A 24450-nucleotide genomic window follows, 5' to 3' on the forward strand; every position below is an offset into this window, starting at 1 on the left:
TAGATATTTTTCTTCTCTATACATTCTCAATATTTCGTTAGTTTACTATTTTATTGAGCTCATGCTACTGCATCACTATACTTTTGTACTAGTTTAGTTCTTTTTAATAAAATTCATCAATCACCCTTCTAAATTGATGCTTTCATTGCCGGCTACAGGATGAAAGGCGTGGAGGCAAATATTAAGAAGCTCTACCAGATGCTTGAAACGGAGGCAGAGGAAAATCGCACAGGACGGGCCAGAGCTTCTGAGGCAATGAATCTGAAATTTGACGTACTTCAATCCTCCATCACGCAACTACTACGCACTCCGCGTTGCTCTAGCTCTCCTTCTCGTGAGCTCTCACATGGTGCGAGCTCAATTGGAGACCAGCCGTTTCGTGCAGGCTTGCAGCCTCGAAGGGTGAACTTCGATATGCCGAAATTCGATGGGAGTGATGCCTTGGGTTGGATATTTTCCATGGATCAGTATTTTGACTTCTTCCGGGTTCCCGACGAGTAACAAGTGGGTTTGGCAGCGCTTCAAATGTCTAGTTCGGCCATCCCATGGTTTCAGATGTCATAGAGGGCTGCCCAATTTCGTTCATAGACTCAACTCAAATGGACGATCGGGCTCGAGTTTGGACCTTCCTTGTTCGAATCTCCTAGGAAATTGCTCTTCAAGTTGCAACAACAAGCTTTGGTGGGTGAGTATTACTCCGAATTTGTTGTGTTAGCCAACCGTACTCAACTTGAACCACCTAACGCCCTTAGGGATTGTTTTATCAGTGGCTTAAGGACGGATATTTGAAGGGAGGTGAAGGCACAATGTCCCCCAAGTTTGATGTGTGCAATGACTTTGGCGAGATTATATGAGGATAAATTTACCCCCAATCCCTGTCACTCTACAAGGCCGGCTCCCCATCTTTCCCAATTTGCTACCCAAGCCTTAGCCACTTCTCGGGACCAAACACACATCCATCCTTCCCTCTCTTCCTTCCTACACCGCCACAACGCCTTCCTGTGACCTCAAACCAAAATGCTACTAGACGTCTTACTCTGGCTGAAATCCAGAGTAGAAGAGAGAAAGATTTGTGCTATTGGTGTGATGAGAAGTTCTCGGCCACACACAAGTGCACCAACCGCCAATTCATGTCTCGTCAGTTTGAAATTGATGATGATACAGAGCTGCAGGTGAATCTATATGAGGTTCTGTGTGATGGGAAAGCTCTATCGCAGTTGGAGCAACAGGTCTTGTGGAACCATTTATCTTATAATGCCATGCACGGCACCTCTAGTCCAGCTATGATTCATATTAAAGCTCATGTCAATGGGTTGGAAGTTCAAGCCCTTATTGATGGCGGTAGCTCTAATAGCTTCATCCAGCCGCGGATTGCAAAGTTCTTAAATCTTCCAATCGAACCAGCTCCTGGTATCAAAGTAATGGTAGGTGATTTTGATGTGTTAGAGGTGGAAGGTTATATTCTAGCCTTGGAAGTTAATTTGCATGGGTGCACAGTGACTATTCCCAATGTGTTTGTTCTTTATGTTGCGGGAGGTGATTTAGTGATCGAGACGACGTGGCTGAAGACTTTGAAGGCTCATATGTTGATTACGATTCATCGTTTCTCTGGTTCTTGCATAATGGTCAATTTGTCATGGTGCAAGGTGAAAAGTCGCATACTCCGGCTCAGGCTCAATTTCATCACATCAGATGCTTGATTTGTACCAAGTCTATAGCTGAAGTTTTTACTCTTGAGGTGCAAAAGGACGAAGAGTCCTTGACACCACAGCTGCAACTCCCTGAAACTCTAGCTCCTGAATTAATTTTTCTTCTCAACACCTATGCAGGAGTTTTCGCCCAACCATCAGGTTTACCCCCTCCCCCCAACGTTCTCATGATCATGGCATTCCCTTGGTCCAGGGTGCAGCACCGGTTAAGGCTTGCCCCTATCGATATCTGCATTACCAAAAAACACAAATTGAGTTGATGGTCAAGGAAATGCTGGAAGAAGGCATCATCCAACCTAGCAAGAGCCCCTTCTCTTCCCTAATCCTTATAGTAAGAAAAAAGGAGGGCACATGGTGCTTTTGTACCGATTATAGAGCACTGAATAACATCACTATTAAAGATAGCTTTCCGATACCTATGGTGGATGAGCTTTTGGACGAAATGTTTGGTGCCACGATTTTTTCGAAGTTGGATTTACGGTCGGGTTATCACCAAATTCTGGTCAAGCCTGAGGATCGCTTCAAGATAGCTTTCCAAACTCATCAAGGTCTTTATGAATGGTTGGTCATGCCCTTCGACTTAACCAATGCACGGGCTACATTTCAAAGCCTCATGAATGATGTTTTTAGGCCTTTTTACGGAAATTTGTAGTGGTCTTTTTTTATGACATTTTGGTATATCGCCCATCTTGGAATCAGCACTTGCAGTACCTTGAATTGGTCTTGAAGCTGTTGCAGCAGGAGCAATTGTTTGCCAAGCATTCTAAGTGCCTGTTTGGTACATCTGAGATTGATTATCTAGGGCACACTATATCTGGCAATGGGGTTCACATGGAGCATGCCAAAGTGGAGGTTGTCACTGAGTGGAAGCCGCCACAAAACCTCAAGCAGCTACGCGGGTTTTTGGGCTTAACTGGCTACTATCAATGCTTTATCAAAGGATACGCTACCATTGTTGCGCCACTCATGGACCTTCTAAAAAAGGACGTGTTTGAGTGGAGCCATAGGGCTTACTTGGCTTTCAACCAACTAAAACATGCTATTTCTTCTAAACCGGTGTTGGCATTACCAAACTTTGTCCTGCCTTTTGAGATTGAGACTGACGCTTCAGGTTCAGGCATTGGAGCCGTTCTGGCTCAAGGTAAGCACCCCATACCTTACTTTTCTAAGAAGTTGTCTCCTACCATGCAGCAACAATCTGCATACACTCAGGAGTTCTATGTGATTACTGAGGCTATCGTCAAGTTTTGACACTATTTGTTGGGGAAGAAATTCATGATCCGCTCGGACCAACAGAGTTTAAAAGTGCTACTTGAACAAAATTTGCACACTCCCAAGCAGCATAAGTGGCTGCATAAGCTCCTCGGGTATGACTTTAAAATCCACTATAAGCTTGGCTCCGAGAATGTTGCCACAGATGCTTTATCACGCTTCTATCTTGCGGCATGGTCAATGCCTAAATCTGAATGGTTGCAGAGTCTTAAGGAAGAGATTACGGCTGACACCTTCCTTAAGGATATTGTACACCAGTGCACCACTAATACGGTTTTGGACAAGAACTATACTTATCGGCATGGCATCTTATTGTGGCGGGATAGAGTGGTAGTCCCATAGAGAAGCAAGCTTATTGGTCTCATCATGAAAGAATTCCATGATAGTGCTGTGGGAGGTCATGTGGGCATTGCTAAAATAGTGGAACGCATTTGCTCCACATTTTACTGGTCTAAGATGCAGCAGCAAATACGAGAATATATCCTTTCTTGTGATACTTGTCAACGAGCAAAAGTAGAGACAAGATTGCCAGCAGGATTGTTGCAGCCGCTACCTATACCTTCTAGAGTTTAGGAGGATATTTGCATGGATTTCATTATAGTTTTGCCTCCGATTCATAGTTTTTTCGTGATCTTGGTTGTAATTGATCGTCTTACTAAATCGGCGCATTTCATTGCACTTAAGAATGACTTTAATAGTAAGAGTGTTGTTGAGGCCTTTGTTCAACATGTTGTGAGGCTGCATGGTTATCCCAAATCAATAGTCTCAGACCATGACAAAGTCTTTGTTAGCAAATTCTAGCAGCACCTCTTTAAGTTGCAGGGGACTACCTTGGCCATGAGCTCCGCTTATCACCCGCAAACGGATGGTCAGAGTGAAGTATTAAATAAGATGTTGGAGATGTACCTTCGGTGTTTTTGTTTTGATAACCCGAGACGATGGCTGGATATGCTCCCTTGGGCAGAGCTTTGGTACAACACTTCTTGGCATAATAGCATTAAGATGTCTCCCTTTAAGGCTCTATATGGTCGGGATCCGCCATCCCTGGTTTGGTATGAATTTTGCCACAAGGATGATCATTCTTTACAAGAAATGTTGACTCTGCGGAACCAGACTCTGGAGTAGCTGAAGCACAATCTTACTCGTTCTCAATAGTTCATGAAGTACCATGCCGATAAGCAGCGTCGTCAGGTTGAATTGGAGGAGGGTGACCTAGCTTTAGTAAAGCTCCAGCCCTATCGACAGCATTTGGTGGCTTTATGTAAGCATAAGAAATTGGGCATGCGTTATTTTGGACCATTTAAGATCCAGCAAAAGCTTAGTGTTGTGGCTTATAAGTTGGCACTTCCTCCGGAGGCAAAGATTCACAATGTCTTTCATATCTCTGCTCTGAAAAATTTCCACAGTGACCAAGAGACTCACTACCTTCCTCTTCCTCTACGTACCACAGAAATGGGTCAAGTTTTAGCACCTCATGCAGTTCGAGCCGAGCGAACGGTGATCAAAGATGACAAACAGATTCATCAACTCCAGGTCCAATGGGGCAAAGGTCCAGTGGCATAATTGACATGAGAAATTGCTGATAAATTCTGCTGGGCTTTTCTGGATTTCAACCTTGAGGACAAGGTTGATGTTGATCCGGGGAGTAATGTAACGAATATTAGTAGATCTGAGCATATAAGAGAGGACCATGTTGCCTATGCAGAGAGCAATTATAATACTCATGCCCCAAAGCCACAATTGTTGGAGGGAGAGTTAGCTACAAACCAGGGACAGACGACAAGCAATCTGATAAATCAGGGACCACTCAAGAGCACAAGAGTGAAAGCTACTAATAGGAGGCTTGAGTTTTATGTTCGTTAGCGTATTGTGGTATTAACTTGTCTCTCTCTTAATTGTGAATTCTATTCCCTTCTATTCCCATCTCTCTCTCCTCTACTCTCTTACACTAAATTTTCCTTCCTAATTTCTATTCTCAAATTCTTGACAAGTTCAATTGATTGGAGAAATTCATGTCACATTCCTCTTGTGTTAGTGTTACTCATAATAGATACTTTTTTCTCTATACATTTTCAATGTTTCGTTAGTTTACTATTTTATTGAGCTCATGCTACTGCATCACTATACTTTTGTACTGGTTTAGTTCTTCTTTTCAATAAAATTCATCAATCACCCTTCCACAGGAGCCTCTATCCAACTCTCGAAGTGTTGCTTAATTGTTCCTGGAATAGCCCATAGCTTTTTATAGGCGAACAATCAAGCACATCACACTTGTCAAGTAAACTTGCAATCCAGAAACAAATGGTAATCATTCTCATAATCCTTTTTTACACAGCACACAATCAGTATCATTTTGACTAACAATGTCAAATCTACTTAATCTGTTCTTAGTATTGACCCTGCCAACTAATACAAACCAGGTGAACAACTCCACTCTTGGTGGAACTAACCCCTTCCAACTGGAACAAGTGAAGCGATAACTGAAAATATCCTCTAGGAGTGTTTCAGCCTGCAAAACTTACACAAAGGAGTTAGTAGAATAAATGCCTGATCTATCAAAATTTCACACTATCTTGTCCTTTCTTTCGGATGCTAAATTGACATATTGTAGCACCCCATAAAGTTGATTCACTAATTCCAACTCCCATTGGAACAATTTTCTTCTCCATTGAAAATTTCATATCGACTCTAACCCATCCTAGAACCCACAATCCCTAATTACAGATCCGCTTTGGTTTGAAATCGTGAAAGCCGTGGAAAGATGTCCTTCAGCACATCACAGGACAGCCAATTATCCTCCCTAATCAAATCCTTCTTCCATCTCCTACCTCCAAAGACAACCCTCTGACCATCTATCTTATCCCTCACCTGTTGATCTTTTATCTGTAGCTGACAAACATCCCTCTATGGACCTCCTCTTTTAGGTACAAGCAGACCAGAGAGTTAGAATATTTGGGTTCATGGCATTTCAAGAGCATACAATTTTCTCTCATAATGGACAATCTTCTTTCAAAAATCGCCACCACCACCACTTAAACAATAATGTTGCATTTCAAACAATTGCACCCACTTCCAATTTTAAAATTTAGACAATTTTTCACTTTACTAAAAATATCCCGTACTTGTCATCTTCTCTACTCTATAAGAACCTTTTCTGCAAGGAAATTAACTTCTTTACTATTGCTTTAGATATCTTATATAAGCGGAGATAATAAACTTCTACAATTTGTTTTTCAATGATACTTATCTAACTAATTTTCCGTTTAAATTTTATGGTGACCTTGTGTGGCTAATTTAATTCAAGTTCACATTGATTTGTTTGAATTAAAATTCTGTGTAACTCATACACATATTTTACGTCAAATTGATTATTAGCGTTGTTTAAGTTGTTAATGGTTAATTCAAAAAAAAAAAAGTCAATATTATAGATGATTATGTGGTTATCCAAATTCTAATTTAAAAATAGTTAATTTTAATAATGATGAGAATTAATTTTTTTTTCAATTATCATAAAACGTGTCATGAAAAATAATATATCCTTTATTTAAAAGAAAATTGGTTAAAAGTTAACAAATTTTATACCTTTATATGTATGGTTCTAATTTTATTATTAATATTTTATTTTAATTTTATTCCTCCAATCCAATACGTTATAATAATATGTTTTAGTTATATTTTTAAATGTAAATAATACATGACGTGATAATTTTACGCTCGCATATTCTTAATATATAAGCTTAAAATTGTCATGTAACGGAGATAATAATAAATCTAAAAAATTTTGATAGTAAAAACAAAATATATATAATATAATAATAATAATAATTTTTATAATAAAATTATTATATATTTATGTATATATATGTGTTGTTTAACTTATTTTTAATGCGTATTTTAATTTATATTTTAATATTTATTTATTTATTAATATATAATAAGAGAGTAGTAATAGATTCTATACTCGACAAATGTATAGTCTATATAAACGACATGTGGCAAAATAAAAAGACACAGATTTTAAAGTGAATACCAGTCATTTATATGTCAAAACTATATTGTGTCAGTAGAATGATAAAAGTTTTAATTAAATCAATTGGCTCGACAATCCCAATTTATACATTTGGGTGTTTCAAGTTTTCTGAGACTTTTGTGGATGAGATTAAGAGTTTGTTGACACTCTTTTGGTGGAGACAAAAGCAGGAGGAAAGAAAGATGCAATGGATAAAGTAGGACATTTTATGTCGACCAAAAGGATACAGAGGATTGGGGTTCAAGGACCTCAAGGCTTTTAACTTGGCTATGCTTGATAAAAAAGGATGGCGTTTAATCACCAGACCTCAATTAATGATTACAAAGGTGTTTAAGAGTAAGTATTTCAGACACACTTCCTTTCTAAAAGCTGACACAGGACATAATCCATCATGGACTTGGAGGAGTTTACTAGAAGGTCGGAAAATTCTAGAAAAAGGTGTTATATGACAAGTTGAAAGACAGTCTATGATTAGAATTTGGGAGGATCATTGGGTTGAATCAGGGGCTGCTATCACATATGCAAGACCAACAAATTAACCCCAATTTAATTTGGGTAGCTCAATTCATCACAGAATTTGAAAATTGGAACACTGAATTAATTAATAATAATTTTCAGCCAGAAATTACACATGCCATCATACAAACACAGATTCATTCAGGAGAAGACAAGATAAAATGGAATAAGGAGAAAAAAGGGACTTACACTATAAAATCAGGATATGAGGTGGGGTTCCATTTCTTCCATGCCCCAATTGAAATGATGCTAGCACACTTTCGGGATAAGCAAATTTGGTCAGCACTCTAGGACCTCAAGTGCCCAACGAAGATAAAGGTTCTGCTATGGAAAGCTTTGCACGGAGACCTCCCTGTTAGGAAAAAGTTAAATGCAAGGATTCCAGCCATAATCAGCACATGCCCACGGTGTAACCAGCACGAAAAAACAGTCAACCACTATTTATTTACCTGTATTCACTTAAGACAGGTTTGGAACCTAGCTCAAATCCCAGCAGCTGACCCGGAAGAAGACAACAATAATCTGTTTCGCAAATGGTGAAAGATGATACTTGACAGAACAAACAGCAATAGTCACCGAAGGAAACAAAGAAGCTTGGTAGCGTGCTTGATCTGGAACATATGGACTAGCCGCAACAAACGGATTTTTGAAGGCAAGGTATTGACACCATAAGAGATTTGGAAGGTAGCTGAATATTCAATTAAGGAATTCTTACAAAAAGTTTCTGGACCCTAATTTCTCGTTTAGTTCTCACTCTTTCTTATTTGAGTTTCAATTGTAATTGGAAAGCCATTCCTCTTTTGTCTGTGACTGTCCAATTTTGGACGTTTGTATTTCTTTCCTTATTTGAATGAAATGCATCTATTGCCATGAGGAAAAAAAATAGAATGATAAAATCCTAGATATTTAACAGCAACTTTCTCTATAAACCAGTATATTTCAAAATTCAAAAACTCATTCCTCTCTCATCACATCTCTCTCCAAATCTTTATCCTTCTCTCCACAGTACCGAAACTCAATATCGCCACTGGATAAACACATCAATTTTGCTAGTGATGTAATCAGAAAATCCGTCGTTAGAGACTTTTTATTTGTTCGCAGAAACTGAACCTTGATCCGTTCACAGTTACTCAGTAGGAATGGCTGTCTTGCCTTATGGTTGTCGCCGGCGAAACAATCAACGATTGAAAATACATGTATTTGTGTATAAATTATCTATTAACTATTATGTATTTTTATATAAATACATGTATTATTTAACTCATTTTTAATGTGTATTTTATATTTCAATATATATTCTATACAAATAATTTTTTTATGTATATGTAGTACATTATTATTATTATTATTATTATTATTATTATTATTATTATTATTATTATTATTATTAATCTTCAAAATATCTAATTTATAAATTAAAATACTAAAATAGTAATTTAAATAATAATAATATATAATTTAGAATTCTATTCTTTAGGTTTATATTTTAAAAAAATTGACTAATTTTTTTTTTTACAATACAATTGAAATATATCTCTTTCTATATATATTACTAAGCAATTATTTAAAAATTTATTTTTTGTACAATTAGAAGTTAACTTTTGATGATATTCATAATTGAAAAAATTCTTTCAATTAATGCAGTTGTTATGGGAAAAAACTAAAACTAATTTCAAAAGAAAATAAATAATACTCTTTTGAGTCGATTTCTAAGAAAGAACATCAATCTCATTTAAATTGAGAATTGATCATTTTAATAGACATCTAATATAAAAGTTTTAAATTAACTATTAGGTACTAAAAGTTGAGTAAAAAATTATTGTGGGATCAAATTTAATAATTTAATAAAAAAATAAATATTATTATCATATACTACTCAAAAAAATTTCAAACTATAATAAGAGTACTTGCCCCCACAACAACAAAAAAAAAAAGATCCATCCCTAGTTAGTGATATATTTATATTGATATGCTAATATCTCTGTTAATTTTGTTAATTTTTAAGAATATAATATTTAAAATATTATAGATAAAATTAAAATAAATTAAATATTAAAAATATTTTAAAATTTTTCAAAAATTTAAAGGATAAAAGTATTTTTTTATTTTTTTAAATTAAGGTTATTTAATTGTATTATAATTAGAAAATTAAATTTAATTTAAAATAACTAAATCATAAAATAGATTTGGTTGCAATATGGGCATATTCAATCTGAGTTTACATAAGACTATGTATGGTTGCGTAGAAAGTAGAAACATTTTAATTTTGGAAGTTATTTCCTAACTAAGCATAATAGTTGATACGGCCGTTACCAAATATAAATCAGCTTTACGAGCTATAACTCGGCCGAATCGTTGCAAATCGTTTCGAACGTTACAGATCGGCCGTTAATTTAAATAATATCACTTAATGAAAACGATGATAAAATACTATGTAACGGTTGATGCTCGGTTATAAAAGGTAAGATGTCATATCCTTAATATACATAAGAAATACACAGTACTAATTTAAGCATCGGAGTGCCTTTTGCAGGTACACTCCCCTGTGCTCATATTGTTTGCAACGAGGAATATCTTCGGACGGAAAGCTCGGATCCTTCAAATTCTCATCTCGACGTTGGAGGCATTTACTCGGCGGCGACTTCTAGGAACCGAGGTTAAGTCCAGATAGTTGAACCAGAACAAATTGACACTCACCGTGGGGCCGAGTACAAAAAAACCCTTCCTACTTACCGGTCTCAAATTTTTACGCGTTAATTCATGGCCGACGCACCCCCTCCCACTCCATCCGAACTTCTTCGGATGGTAACAGAGCTTCAGCAAGCAAACCAACGTATGGCAAAGGCCAACCAGCGTATGACGGAGAACAATCAAAGAATGGCCAACCAAATTGCCGAGCTAGTTAATGCTCGGGTTGAAAATAATAATAATCGTCATGAACACCTGGAGGATGAGGAACACCAGTCCGGTCCGACACACATCTCTGATACCCCTCAAAACGATGAGGATGGGCAGCCTCGAAAGGCCAACACCTACAGAGGATTTGCAAAAAATATATTTTGACACTAACTCAGAAAAATTTACCTATGTAGGTACATCTCTCAGCCCCGAAGAGAAGAGCAGACTGCAAAAGTTTTTATCCCAGCATGCCGACCTGTTTGCTTGGACACCCGCTGATATGCCGGGGATTGATCCCTCGGTTATCTCACATAAGCTGGCACTAGATCCATCAATAAAACCTATAGCTCAGAAAAAAGGAACTTGGGAGACGAAAAAAGGCAAGCATCCTTGGAGGAAACCAGAAAGCTACTTCATGCTGGTTTCATCAGAGAAATTCGGTTCACCACTTGGCTGGCAAACGTGGTTATGGTAAAAAAACAAAACGGTAAATGGCGCATGTGTGTTGATTTCACCAATCTCAATAAAGCATGCCCCAAAGATGCTTACCCTCTACCATCTATTGATTGCCTAGTTGATAATGCATCAGGTTACCAAACTTTGAGTTTTATGCATGCATATTCTGGGTATAACCAGATCCATATGCATCCATCCGATCAAAACAAAATTGCTTTTGTTACTGCGAATGGTAATTATTGCTATAATGTTATGCCCTTCGGACTTAAGAATGCAGGTGCAACTTATCAGCGGCTTATGGACAGGGTCTTCACCCACCAAATCGGAAAGAACTTGGAGGTGTATGTCGATGACATGGTGGCAAAAACCAAGCTCGGCAATGACCATCTAGCCGACCTTGCAGAAATCTTCAGCCAAATCCGACAATACAATATGTGACTGAACCCGGAGAAATGTGCATTCGGATTCCAAGGGGGAAAATTCCTCGGCTTCCTGATAACAAATCGAGGAATTGAAGCAAATCCAAAAAAATGCCGAGCCATATTAGACATGGCGAGCCCACAAACTCTCAAAGAAGTACAACGCCTCACAGGGAGACTTGCCGCCCTCTCAAGATTTTTACCATGCTTAGCATCTAAATCATTTCATTTTTTCCAAACACTTAAAAAGAAAAACAATTTCATTTGGAATGAAGAATGTGAGGCAGCATTTTTAAAACTAAAAATAATGATTTCGACGCCTCCGATTTTACAAAAATCTCTTCCAGGCGAAGAGCTTTATTTATATTTGTTTGTTACTAACTGGGTTGTGAGTTCCATACTTGTTATAGAAAGGCAGAAAGTACAACAGCCGATCTACTTCGTCAGCAAATCACTTCAAAACGCCGAGCTTCGGTATCCGAAGATTGAAAAGCTGGCCCTGGCACTGATTTTGACAGCTCGTTGCATCCGACCTTACTTCCAGAGCCATATAATCAACGTGCGAACTGACCAGCCCCTAAAACAAGTGTTATACAAGCCTGAACTGGCTAACCGACTCATTAAATGGTCGGTGGAACTCTCTGAATTCGATATTCGATATAAAAGCAGAGGACCAATCAAGTCGCAATATCTTGCCGATTTCCTCGCCGAATTCACTAAGCCAGATCCAACAAACAACTCGGCAACATGGACGCTATATGTTGATGGAGCATCCAATTCTCAAGGATGCGGGGCAGGGGTCATTCTAGAGGATGGAAATGGTTTTGTTCTAGAACAATCCCTGCACTTGTCATTCAAAGCAAGTAACAATCAATCCGAGTATGAGGCGCTAATCGCTGGACTAAAGCTTGCAGCCGACCTAAACATTTCTGAACTAAAGGTATACTGTGATTCTTTACTTGTCGTCCAACAGGTAAATAATATTTACCAAGTAAAAGATTCTTTATTAGCAAAATACCTGGACATTGTCAAAGGATTAATTTCAAAATTCCACAAGTTTGAATTACATCACATACCTCGGGAAAATAATCATCACCGAGCCGATATTTTGTTTAAACTTGCAAGTTCTCAGATGCGAACTTCCTCTTTATATAGATCTACATTGCTTACACCAAGTGTAACTTTAGCCAAAGTTTTGAGTTTAACCCAGGAAGAAGACTGGCGACAACCTTACATAGAATATATAAAATCTGGGAACATCCCCGCCGGCACCACAAATATAGCGAAACTTAAAAGACTGTCATCTTTCTTTATTATATACGATAACCATTTGTATAGGCGAGGTTTCTCTCGACCTTTGTTGAAATTTCTTCCCAGGAACGAAGCCAACTAGCACTGGTCGAGGTCCATGAGGGTATCTGCGGCACACATATCGGTGGCCGAAGTTTATCCTCAAAACTATTGCGCGCAGGTTTTTATTGGCCAACAATCCAAAAGGACAGCGCCGAAAAAGTTAAGACAAGCGAGAATTGCCAAATGCAGGGCACCATCACACACTTACCTGATGAGGTTCTACACAGTTCTGAGGTAACTTGGCCATTCCATCAGTGGGGGCTTGATATTCTTGGCCCTTTTCCATTAGCACCTGGCCAGGTAAAATATTTAATAGTTGCAATAGATTATTTTTCCAAATGGATAGAAACACAACCACTGGCAAAAATAACATCCCAACAAATGATTTCTTTTGTCTGGAAAAGTATAATCTGTCGGTTCGGCATACCTCGGCACATTATCACCGATAATGGTCGCCAGTTTGCCGATCACAAATTCACTTCTTTCTTGCAGAATCTCAGAATCAAGCAACATTTTTCATCAGTCGAACACCCACAAAAAAATGAATTAGCAGAAGCTGCGAATAAGATCATCTTACACGCGCTAAGGAAAAAGCTCGATGAGGCAAAGGGCCTCTGGTCCGAACTAATCCCCGAAATAATATGGGGATACAACACCATTGTACATTCAACAACCAGGGAAACACCTTTCATATTGGTGTATGGCTCAGAAGCAATGATCCCAGTGGAAATCTCTCAATCCTCAATCCGAGCACAAATCACCGATGCTGCAGCGTCAGACCAGTCCAGGAGGCACGACCTTGATATCGTTGAAGAGGTTCGATCCTCAGCAGCAATCCGTCACCGAGCCATACAACAGCGTATAGCTCGGCAATACAACAAGAAGCTCCAACCAAGAACGTTTCATCTCAACGACCTAGTGCTGTGGAAAACCGAGCTAGCCAGAAAACCTTCGAGCCATGGGAAATTAACAGCAAATTGGGAAGGTCCATTCCGCGTCAGAGAAGTGTTCGGTAATGGGGCATATAGGTTAGAAACACTTGATGGTAATACTATACCAAATACTTGGAACATTTCCTCTTTAAAATTGTATTACAGTTAAAAGACAGGGACATGCAAGTACTCTTTTTCCTACTCACAAGATTTTTTTCCGAAAGCTGGGTTTTGCTTGGAGAGGTTTAAACGAGGCTTGCCTACCTGCGCCTTTTTACTAAAGGATTCACAAAACAATATAGTTCATTCATTACTTGTCCATTGTTTGTACATTCATCGAACTTATCGGATTGGCCTAATCTACCTCTAACAAACTCGGTTCAAACCGAACAAAATATCATATGATATCAAATCTCAAAACCGACTACTACCTCTCTGAGTTATATTCAACGAGGAATATTACCAGACATAATCATAATTCACAAACTCACACCTAAAACAGTGAGCATTAAAAAATGTCAAAGAAGTACACATAGTACTTTCATAATTAAACATCAAAATTACAATTGTTTTCACCAATAAAGTTTAAGATATGACCAAAAGAAAACCACAATAAGGAAACCATTAAACTTCTTCGTTGAGATTGTCCGCACCATCCCCAGCAACTTCTTCATCTTCAACCAAATTCCCATCCTGGACAATCTTCCCAGGATCCATTTTTGACAAATCCTGGTCAGGCAGCAAGAACTTCGCTTGCAGCACAGCCCGCTCAAAACCTTCTATGAAGGCGTCCAAAATCTTAGTCTATTTTGACTTTTTCAGGTCTTTCATTTTAACAATAACTTCCACTACTTGCTCCTACAAACTTGCAAGCTCGGCATTCTTCAGCTACTCAGACTCTTTATCATACTTGTCCTTCATGGTAGAAAGCTCTTTTTCCTTCTCCAAAACCTTTCCCTCTAGTTCAGCAATGACCCTGTTCTTCGCCCCAAGCTCCTCACTCAATTTATTAGCTCCCTCAGACAACAGTGAAGACTTTCTATGCCTAATCTCCTGGCTATGCCCAAGGCTTGCAATCCGCAATCCAACAACCTAAGAACAATACAAAATACTTATAACGCAAATAAAAGTGATTATAAAAAACAACAAACATACAACCTTATACCTGCATAAACTGGTCGATAGCAATATCACCAGCCTCCTCTACCACAAGTTTATCCATATCAGACTGGGCAATATCATCAGTGATAACCATGTATGGGCAATCCTTACTCCAAAGAGAAGAACCCTCCCCACCCTCTGTAAACCCATGAAAACGTCTTTGATTCTCAACGAATCTAGATAACTCTTCTAAAGGGACCCCCTTCTCCCCTTCAGAAAAATCTTCGGAATCTTCAACATCAATTGCACTCGACTTTCTCTTTCTTGTGATAACCTTCCTACGACCTCGGCGAGGTTGATTAACCTCACCTTCCAAACCTACCTTATCAGGCTTCGATGTCGAGCCCTCTTTTTCCAAATTTTTGCTTTTAAACCGATCTCTTAGGGTTGAAGCTGACACACCCGGATACTTCCCACCTGTAACAAGCAAATAATAGAAATATTAGGAACAAAACACCTTTGTATACATCGAAGATATAACAATACTTACTCAGGTACTCAACCATAGAACTCCTATTGTCCTCCCAAGGGAGAAGTTCAAAAACCGAAAATAAACTTGTTCCGCGAACAACCTCAACTAAGAACTCAATAATACATTCGTTCTCCACACTAATATGCTCCGGACCCAGGATATAGTTTGGCTGCGACGACCAAAAATGGGGGAATTTTTCCCCCAAGATTTTCATCCAGATAGAAAGGAAAACAATCTTCAGAAGCCCTAAACTTTAGGAACATTTCTTTAAAGACTTTAAAAGAAGACTTATACAGTTTGAACACAGCAAACCCTGGGGTACTGTTTAAGTTAACCCAACTCTCTTTCCAGATCCCTTTTGCCTGGAACAAAGAAAAGAACAACTCCAAAGATGGCTTACACTCCAGAAAATCCAGCAAGTTTTCAAAGCATTTTAGAAAAGTCCACCCATTTGGGTGAAGCTGGGAAGGTGCATAGTTTAGTTGCTTCAGAACAGCACACTCGAAATCAGTAAATGGCAGTTTCACATACAATTCCTCAAGAACACAACTATACATAAAAAAAAACTCAAAATCATTTCTTCTATGAAAGACCCGGTCTGATCTAGGACACGAAAGTAGCTCTATACGAATTCCAGAACCTTTTCTAACAATCTTGTTCACATCAATCTCACCAACACTCTCAGCATCTACAAACAGAGGCCCCTGTATCTTAACATCATCACTAACCCAGTTATATGAACCATCTTCTATCAAAGGTTGTTCCTTTTTCAATTTTTCATTTCCCATTTTTTTCAAAAGAATACAGAAAGGCAAGGGAAAAACAAATAAGAAAAGAAGAAGCGTACCTCTTTTGTTCATTTTGACTCAACAAGCTTAGATAAAGGTTGATGGAACCCCTCCAGTTAACAATAAAACCAACATGCAAAAACTGTTCTAGTCCCACACTCAACCCCAACTATCAGATCTAATAATGAGACGCTGTTTCCAACACTCTAAGTAAGCGTAAGGGTCAAAGCGCACATCATTCAAGGGAGGGGGCTGGTCATTAATTAAGTTTTTAATATTCATTTATTGTAACACGTGCACACACCACCTATTTTCATTTTTATGAAGCATTTAAGCTTGGGGGCTACACATGTTATGCACCTACCGAGTTATAGCTCGACTTTCAATAAGCTCAACCTGCTTCATCAAAATGACAACAGGTCAATCTTAGGAGCTATGATACGGCCGTTACCAAATATAAATCGACTTTACGAGCTATAATTCGGTTATAAAAGGTAAGATGTCATATCCTCAATATACATAAGAAATACATAGTACTAACTTAAGCATCGGAGTGCCTTTTGCAGGTACACTCCCCTGTGCTCAGCATATTGTTTGCAATGAGGAATATCTTCGAACGGAAAGCTCGGATCCTTCAAATTCTCAGCTCGACGTTGGAGGCATTAACTCGTCGACCATTTTTAAGAACCGAGGTTAAGTCCAGATAGTTGAACCAGAACAATAGTGATACAACGAGCTATACTCAAATTGACTCATGAATTTAATACTATTTCATTTTATAATAATTTAAAATTGATATATTTTATAATAATAACACATAATTATATTATTTTAGTAAGATAAATATATAATTGACTAAAATATGTTATAAAGCATGAATTTAATACAACGAATTATTTCCTAACTCAATTTTTTATAATAATTTAATATTAAACATTTTATAACACATAATTATATTATTTCAGTAAGATAAATATATAACTGACTAAAAAATATATTTTTTTTTTTATTTTGGTCTAACTTATGCCTATTACCATTAACACTAATTAATTAATAAAAAAGGTCACTTATATAAAAATTATTATAAAATAATTTATTTAAAAGATATATAAAGTGAATGTTTAAATTTATCTTTTATATAAGCATTACAATAGCCTTTTTTTTTTTCATTTTACCTCTTTCAAATTCACTATCAAAATCAAACACCGCATCATAAACCATATATATCGTCAGAATTGAAAACCGATTAACGGTTTAATCCAATAAGAAAAAAAATAAACAACACAAAAGAATGTTAAATCGTCTAATAATCATCATCTCCTAGTTTCATATTTATTTTAAGTTTTTTGAAGTAGTTTTTTAATTATGTAAGAAAAATTTTATTTAATTTACATGTCAAAAAATAGATGAGAAATTAGAGGATTTAAAAAATATTAATAATTTTGAATTTATAAAATAAAAAATTAGAAAATTTATTTTGGAGAGTAATTTGATGTACGTTTTTTAATTTCAAGAGTTAAAATGAGTTATAAGTGAAAATTCAGAGATCTTTGAATCGTTTAAAATAATAATATTTTAGTGACACGTGAACAAATTTTGTTATGACACGCGACATACAATTGATACGTGGATAAATTATTATATTATGATACGTGGTACTATTATCATGTCAGTATAATACATGTCACTAATAAACACGTCATTTTTACATTTCACATAGTCGAATGTTATTGACACATGTGGTACTAACTCTGTACGTTAGTATGCTATGTCATCACAGCGTCAATAAACATTATTTTATTAAGAGGTTAATATGAGTTTCATAATAAAAATTCAAAGACCAAATTAAAACGATTAAAATTTCAAGAATCAATTTAAAACTTAAGACAAATTTTAAAAGCTAATTTGAGTGTTAACTCGTGATGCAACACTTAATTCATAATAGGTAACCATCATTATAATGCCATAAAAGGGTATTCACTATGTTTCTACAATTAAATTTAAAATATTTAATATAAGTAAAAGACCATAATTTGAAAATAGATATTTTAGTCTTTTTAAAATTAAACTTAAATTTTCAATTTCTATTACAATTAAAAAAATTTAAAAAGAAATATAGCCACTTAAAGTTTAATTAAAACGATATTTTAGTATTTCAAAATCAAATTAAAATATCTAATGTCTAATATAGCTAAACAACTTTGACTCTAAAAAGAAATTGTAGTCTTAAAACTAATACTAAAAAAAATAATTTAGTCTTTTTAAAATTAACAAAAGGATATTTAGCCTTTTCAAAATCACATTCAAATTTTTAATTTTTACTATAATGAAATATTGAAATTAATCATATAATAAGAGTATTTTAATCTTTTCTCAAAATTAATTAAAAGATTACTTTAATTATTTTAAAATTAACCCGACAAGATTATTTTGGTCTTTTAAAAATTAACTATACATGTATTTTAATCGTTTTAAAATCAATTGGATTTCTTATTTCTAACACAAACAATTTTAGACTAATAATCATATCCAGGTATTCTAGTCTTTTTGAAAATTAATACTCTCTTTGATTTTCGTGTCTTAAGATGAGCTAAATAATGTTTTCAGCATTTATTCAAACTTATATTTATAATAAAATTAGAAAACTTAACCCTAAAATATATAATTTTTATTTTTTAATAATTAATTTTAAAAGAATATTTTAGTCTTGTAAAAACTAACTAATAGGGGAGTTTATTAGTCCTTTTAAAATCAAATTCAAATTTCATATAAAAGTATTTTAATCTTTTTTAAAATTAATGGGATATTTTTTCCTCTTAAAAATAAACTCTACTTTGGACCTTTTAAAACTTCAAAAATTGTAATTTGTAATACAATTGAACAACCTTAAATGCTAAAAGAGTAGTTAATTAGTTCTCTGAAGACTAATCCTATAGCTAAAAGGTTATAATCTTTTAGAAATTAACTATAAAAATATTTTAATCTTTTCAAATAAAGTTATACAGTCTTAATTAATTTTACGGTACTTTTTTCTTTTAAAAGTTGAATAAATTACTATTTGTATTCATGAAAGATACAAACGCCAATAAATGTATCCATATAAGAATAAAACGACAATTGTATCCACGAAAAATAGCTTCCGTGTGCCAAAAATATCCTAACGGACCAATTGTGTAATCAATGTCTGGGTACTCTTGACACACAGAAGCCATCTTCCGTAGTTATAATTGTCGTTTTATTCTTATATCGGTACATTTGTCTGTTGATAAAATGAATTATATAAGTAGTTTAGTCTTTTTCAAAAAATGATTTTTAATACAATCAAATGATTAAATTATTTTATTAGTCTTTATAATTTTATTAAATTTATAGTTAAATCTCTATAATTTAAAAGTTTTCGATTGAGTCCGACACTATTTTAAATTTTATAATTAGATATTTGTTTTGCAAAAAATATTAAAGTTAATAGAATACTTTTTTTAAATGAAGATACTCACATTTAATCAAGGTTGCGAGAATCAAACCTGTCAATAAACTGATAAGGTAACTAGTTCAATAGTTCAATCGAAATTTAACCGATTTAGTTAAATATAAAATAAAATTATTAAAAATTTGATATATAATCTTAAATATTTAAATTTAATAATTTTAAATTAATAAATTTAAAATTTTATAATTTTACAAAATAAATTATTTATAATTTATCATTAAAATTTTATTTTAAGTTATTCCATCTTCATCATACAACCAACAACACAATTAGAAATAGTTTTAAATAAATTAATTCAGCAAAATCCATAACACCACAGTCAGAAAATTAACTTAGCAAAAAAAATTAACCATCAATAAAAATTATTCCAAAAAGTTTAACAAGTATCACCATCAACACAGCCATTTAACAAACAGAACAGTGTCAACAAAAATGATATGAAAAAAATCATCATAATTTATTCCATTTTCATACAAAATTAAATAAAAAATGATAAAATAAGCCGAAACTCATTAATCGATTTCGAATATTTTAGGTTTAGAATCATAAAAAATAGAAATTTAAAATTATAAAAATTAACAACAACAAAAAAAATGAACAAGCGAGAGCTTATCGGTAGCGAAGGAGGAACCAAACATATGGTGATAGAGAAACAAAACAGAGGGCGAGGAAGGAACGAAACTCATGAGAGAGAAAGCAAGCTGACAGCGAGGGAGGAAATGCGAGACAAAGACGAGGATCGAGCAAATTGACAAGCGAGGGAGGAATCAAATTGATCAGGCTTGAAGAGGAGATGACGTGAATGTAGAGAAGAGGATTTTTTTTCTTAAATAAAATAAAAAAATTAAATAATTCCCCAAACAAGATATTTCAACTTTATTTTCTAGAATATGAATTTTTTTTTTTGTAATAACAGCAAGTTTGCCGTATCCCCGGCAAACTATATGTTAGGTTTCTAAAATAAAAGCATATCTGTTGGAGAGCATATCAGAAAATCACAATTTCGTTGTTCATTTTCTTTGTCTTAGTGTTGACATTTTCTCTACGATGTCAAGGAATCCATTATTATCCATTCATTACGATGGTGAAATAGTGTATAACGAAGAAGTTTCTATCGTTTTTAGATCGGGACAACCGATAATTACCTATATAACACCGAAAGTCAACAGTTTAACAGCTTTGAAGAATTTGATATTGTATTCCGTCAGACAGTAAGAGGAAAAAATGGTGAAAAGAATTTACTACAGATATCCGACCGAAGTAGATGGCAGTTTGTTTTATAAAAGGTATATTACAGTTGTATTGTCTCTGTTACTATTATATTTATCAGACCATGGTTGTGAGAAATATTTCTAATGTCTTGAATTAGGTACCATTTGCGCGACGACGAGGATGTACGGCTTATAAGGTGGTGGCACAACCAATGGACAAATATTCATCTGTTGGAATTATTCGTGCATCTCGTTGAGGTGGGTGGCTGAGAATCATCTGCAGATACTGTCGATGAGAGTCCGTTGAGTGGAGCTGTTAGACGAACTATCAGAAGAACTATGGTGGATCTAAATATGCCACCTGAGGGTGGATGGTGGATGGGAAGGTCTGGAGCAAGTGGATGGTGGATGGGCAAGTCCTCTGGCACAATCCCAGCCGCCACTAGGTGCTGGTCACCTAGATCAAATAACTCTGTGTGCGCCCACTACAGGTACCAAGTCATATATGGAAGGGATGGACGCAGCTCTATATGATAGTGTATAGGCAGACGATGGTGGACCCGGGCATCCCACAACTCATGCCAGCCACCAAGCAGTTGCGGGAACCACTCGCCGCATCCAAACCGACCATCCAACCTGTGCATGTCGTCAATGTTCAATGGCCTGGTCGGAATGTGCTGCAGGCCACCGAACTAACGTACTACCTAGTCCACCTGATACCACTCGACGATAGCGAAGCAAATCAGCGGACAAACAACCGCCGCCGAGGCTTCCGCCTCAGCTATCGCCAGTGGAACTAGACCAATCAGCTGTGTGTCAGCATACGGCGTCCACTCAACCTGTTCACAAAATGCATATAAATGACGACATTCAAATTTCATGTGAAACATGTATTAAAGTAAATTAAACTTAAATATGTAAAACTTAAATATTTATCAGTTACATTCAGCATCCCAATCCCGTTCAAGGTACGCCTGTAATGCCTAAGCCTGCTCTCGCCTCTGGCATTGTCCGGCCGGTACTGAACACACCTACAATGCCAACCACAATATTATTTCATCGCTCAATTTAATTAACTAAGTAATAGTAACATTAAGGGTTATTATAAGTATTATAATAATACCTCTCCATCAGGGAAAATTGACGATCGAGTATCAAAGTCATCGGGCCGTACCAGCGGAATATGGTGATAAGCCCAAGACAGCAGCAAGCTGACGCACCCACCCAAATTGCACTGACCATGCTCTGTGGCCTGGCACATCTGGCGGTACACCCATGCCAGCACAGCCGAGCCCCACGATAGCCGGCCACACGTCTCAAGGTCCTCCAGCAAGGGGAGCCACCTGATGTGCACCCGAGAGTCAGATGCATTAGGGAATACGATACCCCCTATCAACTACATGATGTACCCTCTCCTGTACCTCAACAAGCGCTCCTCTGTGGCGTCCTGCTCCAGCTCTCCACAAATCGTGTTGTGGAACCGAGTGAGCTTCACAGTCCACTTCGTCTGTGACTGTCTGTCATCTGGGCCGGGAACAGCACCCAGAATCTGCTCACATAACTCCTCAATGTTCCGTCCCTGATGGTGCTGCTCCCTCCCACCAATGGATCCACTCACAGGATCACCGTCGATCCTGAGTCCCAGCTGATAGGCCACGTCCTGCAGGATGATAGTCATCTCCATGCACGGTAGATGAAATGTGTGGGACTCAGGCCTCCACCTCTCTATCAAAGCCGAGGCAAGTGGCCAATCGTGCTCAAACTTGACCATATAGGCCACATACTCAAATCCGGCTCATCTGAGATATGGCCTAATCTGCTCCGGCGGCCGTGTCATCAAATTCTACCTGGTGTGCAAGATCCGAGTCGCCTACCAAACGAAAACAATAAATTAAAAAAACTGTGACGGTGAAGACATAGAATAACAAGTTCACTACTTATTAAATACAATAAAATAAAAATTAGTTAAAAAAGTGTACCACTCGATTAAGTCTGCCAGCAATGTACTCAGCGTGATCTAATTGGTACATCTCACCCTCATAACCCAATAACTACTGCTCCATCTAAACACAATCTAGTAAAATAAAATCACACACACTAAACTTAGTTCCTTTTACGTTAACTAAATTATTAAAAAATATATTTAAGTCTAAAACAGCTTATAAACTTAGTAATTCTAATTCTGCCCCAGCTAACCGACGCCGTCAACTAACTAATTAATTAATAAATAACTAACTGAATCCTAAATTTTACTAATCAAGTTTCTTTCTAATATAACTTAACCTTATTAATTATTCCACTAATTACCTTCTGATTCACAACTTAAACTAATTATTCTGACTAAACTAACTAACAATTTACTTTGTTTTACTAATTAACATGTTATAGACAATAAACAACAACTATACTTAAAAATAACAACATAAAAAATCTAACTAACATAAAAATAGTTAACAGTAAGTCTAACTAATATGTAAACAGTAAATCTGCAACTCTAACTAACATGCAACCTATAACTAATAATTTTCTCTAACATGTAAACAGTAACTCTAACTAAACTAAAAAAAAAAAAAAACTCTAAGTAACTGAGAATTACTGACCTATTAATTACTGACCTGGAACTGAGAATGTCGTCCACAATGAACTTCACGGGCGTCGAAAAGACAGAAAGAAATGAGGAGCAAAGTAAATTTGGAAGAGAAATTAGAAAAGAAAGGGACAAAAGCAAATGGTCCCACTGGGTATATATATTGTGCCGAACTCATCATAGAGCTCGCGGGGAGTGCGGCGAACTCTATATAATTTATAGAGTTCACCGGGGGTATGGCGCTTGCTGTTATTACAAAAAAAAATTGTATTCTGAAAAATAAAGTTGAAATATCTTGTTTGGGAAATTATTTAATTTTTTATTTTATTTAAGAAAAAAATCCTAGAGAAGATGGCCACAAGCTTCGATCTGCAAGTCCAGAGGCGACAATGTAGAGGATAAGAACCTTGATCTGACCTTTTATCTGTTACTGCCGACGGCCACGTGCGTGAGGAGAAGAGTTCGTCGACCGCGTGGACAGGCGCTGGCTGCCGCTACTAGTTGGGCATGAAGTCAGAGAGAGAGAGAGAGAAAGAGAGAGAGAGAGAGAGAGAGGATATTCAGAGTTAGTGGGTTAGGGTTATTGCTTTTGCTTATGAGAGAGAGTGCCCGAGAGAGGGGGGATTGGGATTTGGGAGTGTTTCTTCTTTTTTCCAAAAACTGAAACGGGCCCGTTTTGGGAGAGGGGGAGATTTTTTTTAAAAAAAATATGAACTGGTTAATCCTCTAAAAACCCGGCCAGTTCCGACAGTTTATCGGTTAACCATCACTTCGGCCGTTTTTCATCAATTTTTTTGCAGAACGGTTCGCTACATTAATTGAACTGGTCAAAAGACCGGTTTTTAATTAATCCAGTCAAACCGGTCAATCCGATTCGATTTTCAGAATATTGCATTTAATAGATAAATCTCTAAACCTAAACGTTCTCTCATTTTTAGAATATCCTATTAACTCTAGTTCTGTGTTTCAAAAAAAATAAATAAAATAAAAAACTAAAAATGTCTCACTGTTTTGCTTAAAAGAAAAAGAATTAGGGGAAGGAAAAACACCTTCACTGTTTTGTTTTTTTTTTTTAAAGAAGAATTAAGAGGAAAAAGAAAAAAAAAAGCTCTACAACCAAGTAATTTACTCAACTAAGTTGTATAACCAGTTTTTA

The 24450-nt window shown here is 36.2% G+C and overlaps 2 protein-coding genes across 3 annotated transcripts; both read right to left on the reverse strand.

Moving 5' to 3' along the window:
• Positions 1-13870: 13870 nt before the first annotated feature.
• LOC112741588 (uncharacterized) lies at positions 13871-16247 on the reverse strand. 2 transcript variants are annotated; one of them, XM_025790604.3, is made up of 3 exons: positions 16066-16247; positions 14751-15163; positions 13871-14677 (listed from the first exon to the last, which is right to left on the reverse strand). In XM_025790604.3, exons 1-3 carry the CDS (start codon positions 16076-16078, stop codon positions 14474-14476), a joined length of 630 nt encoding a protein of 209 aa, XP_025646389.1. In that variant the 5' UTR covers positions 16079-16247; the 3' UTR covers positions 13871-14473. The 2 variants fall into 2 exon arrangements, with proteins under 2 accessions (XP_025646389.1, XP_025646388.1); XM_025790603.3 differs by having other exon boundaries at positions 15237-16071.
• A 5443-nt stretch (positions 16248-21690) lies between these two features.
• LOC112742260 (protein MAIN-LIKE 1-like) lies at positions 21691-22478 on the reverse strand. The gene is made up of 3 exons (XM_025791500.1): positions 22129-22478; positions 21831-22050; positions 21691-21738 (listed from the first exon to the last, which is right to left on the reverse strand). Exons 1-3 carry the CDS (start codon positions 22476-22478, stop codon positions 21691-21693), a joined length of 618 nt encoding a protein of 205 aa, XP_025647285.1.
• Between the last annotated feature and the right edge of the window lie 1972 nt (positions 22479-24450).

This window comes from Arachis hypogaea, chromosome 14 (assembly GCF_003086295.3).
Source record: "Arachis hypogaea cultivar Tifrunner chromosome 14, arahy.Tifrunner.gnm2.J5K5, whole genome shotgun sequence".
Taxonomy (NCBI): Eukaryota; Viridiplantae; Streptophyta; class Magnoliopsida; order Fabales; family Fabaceae; genus Arachis; species Arachis hypogaea.

Bases quoted from the DNA above. Each gene is read 5' to 3' on its own strand.
- LOC112742260 (XM_025791500.1), bottom strand. From the start codon at position 22,478: ATGGTCAAGTTTGAGCACGATTGGCCACTTGCCTCGGCTTTGATAGAG. The intron at 22,051-22,128 runs GTACAGGAGAGG...GGTGCACATCAG, and splicing joins ACAGAGGAGCGCTTGTTGAG to GTGGCTCCCCTTGCTGGAGG. The intron at 21,739-21,830 runs GTATTATTATAA...TTGGCATTGTAG, and splicing joins CAATTTTCCCTGATGGAGAG to GTGTGTTCAGTACCGGCCGG.
- LOC112741588 (XM_025790603.3), bottom strand. From the start codon at position 15,432: ATGAAAATCTTGGGGGAAAAATTCCCCCATTTTTGGTCGTCGCAGCCA. The intron at 15,164-15,236 runs GTAAGTATTGTT...TGCTTGTTACAG, and splicing joins TTCTATGGTTGAGTACCTGA to GTGGGAAGTATCCGGGTGTG. The intron at 14,678-14,750 runs GTATAAGGTTGT...TATTGTTCTTAG, and splicing joins CTATCGACCAGTTTATGCAG to GTTGTTGGATTGCGGATTGC.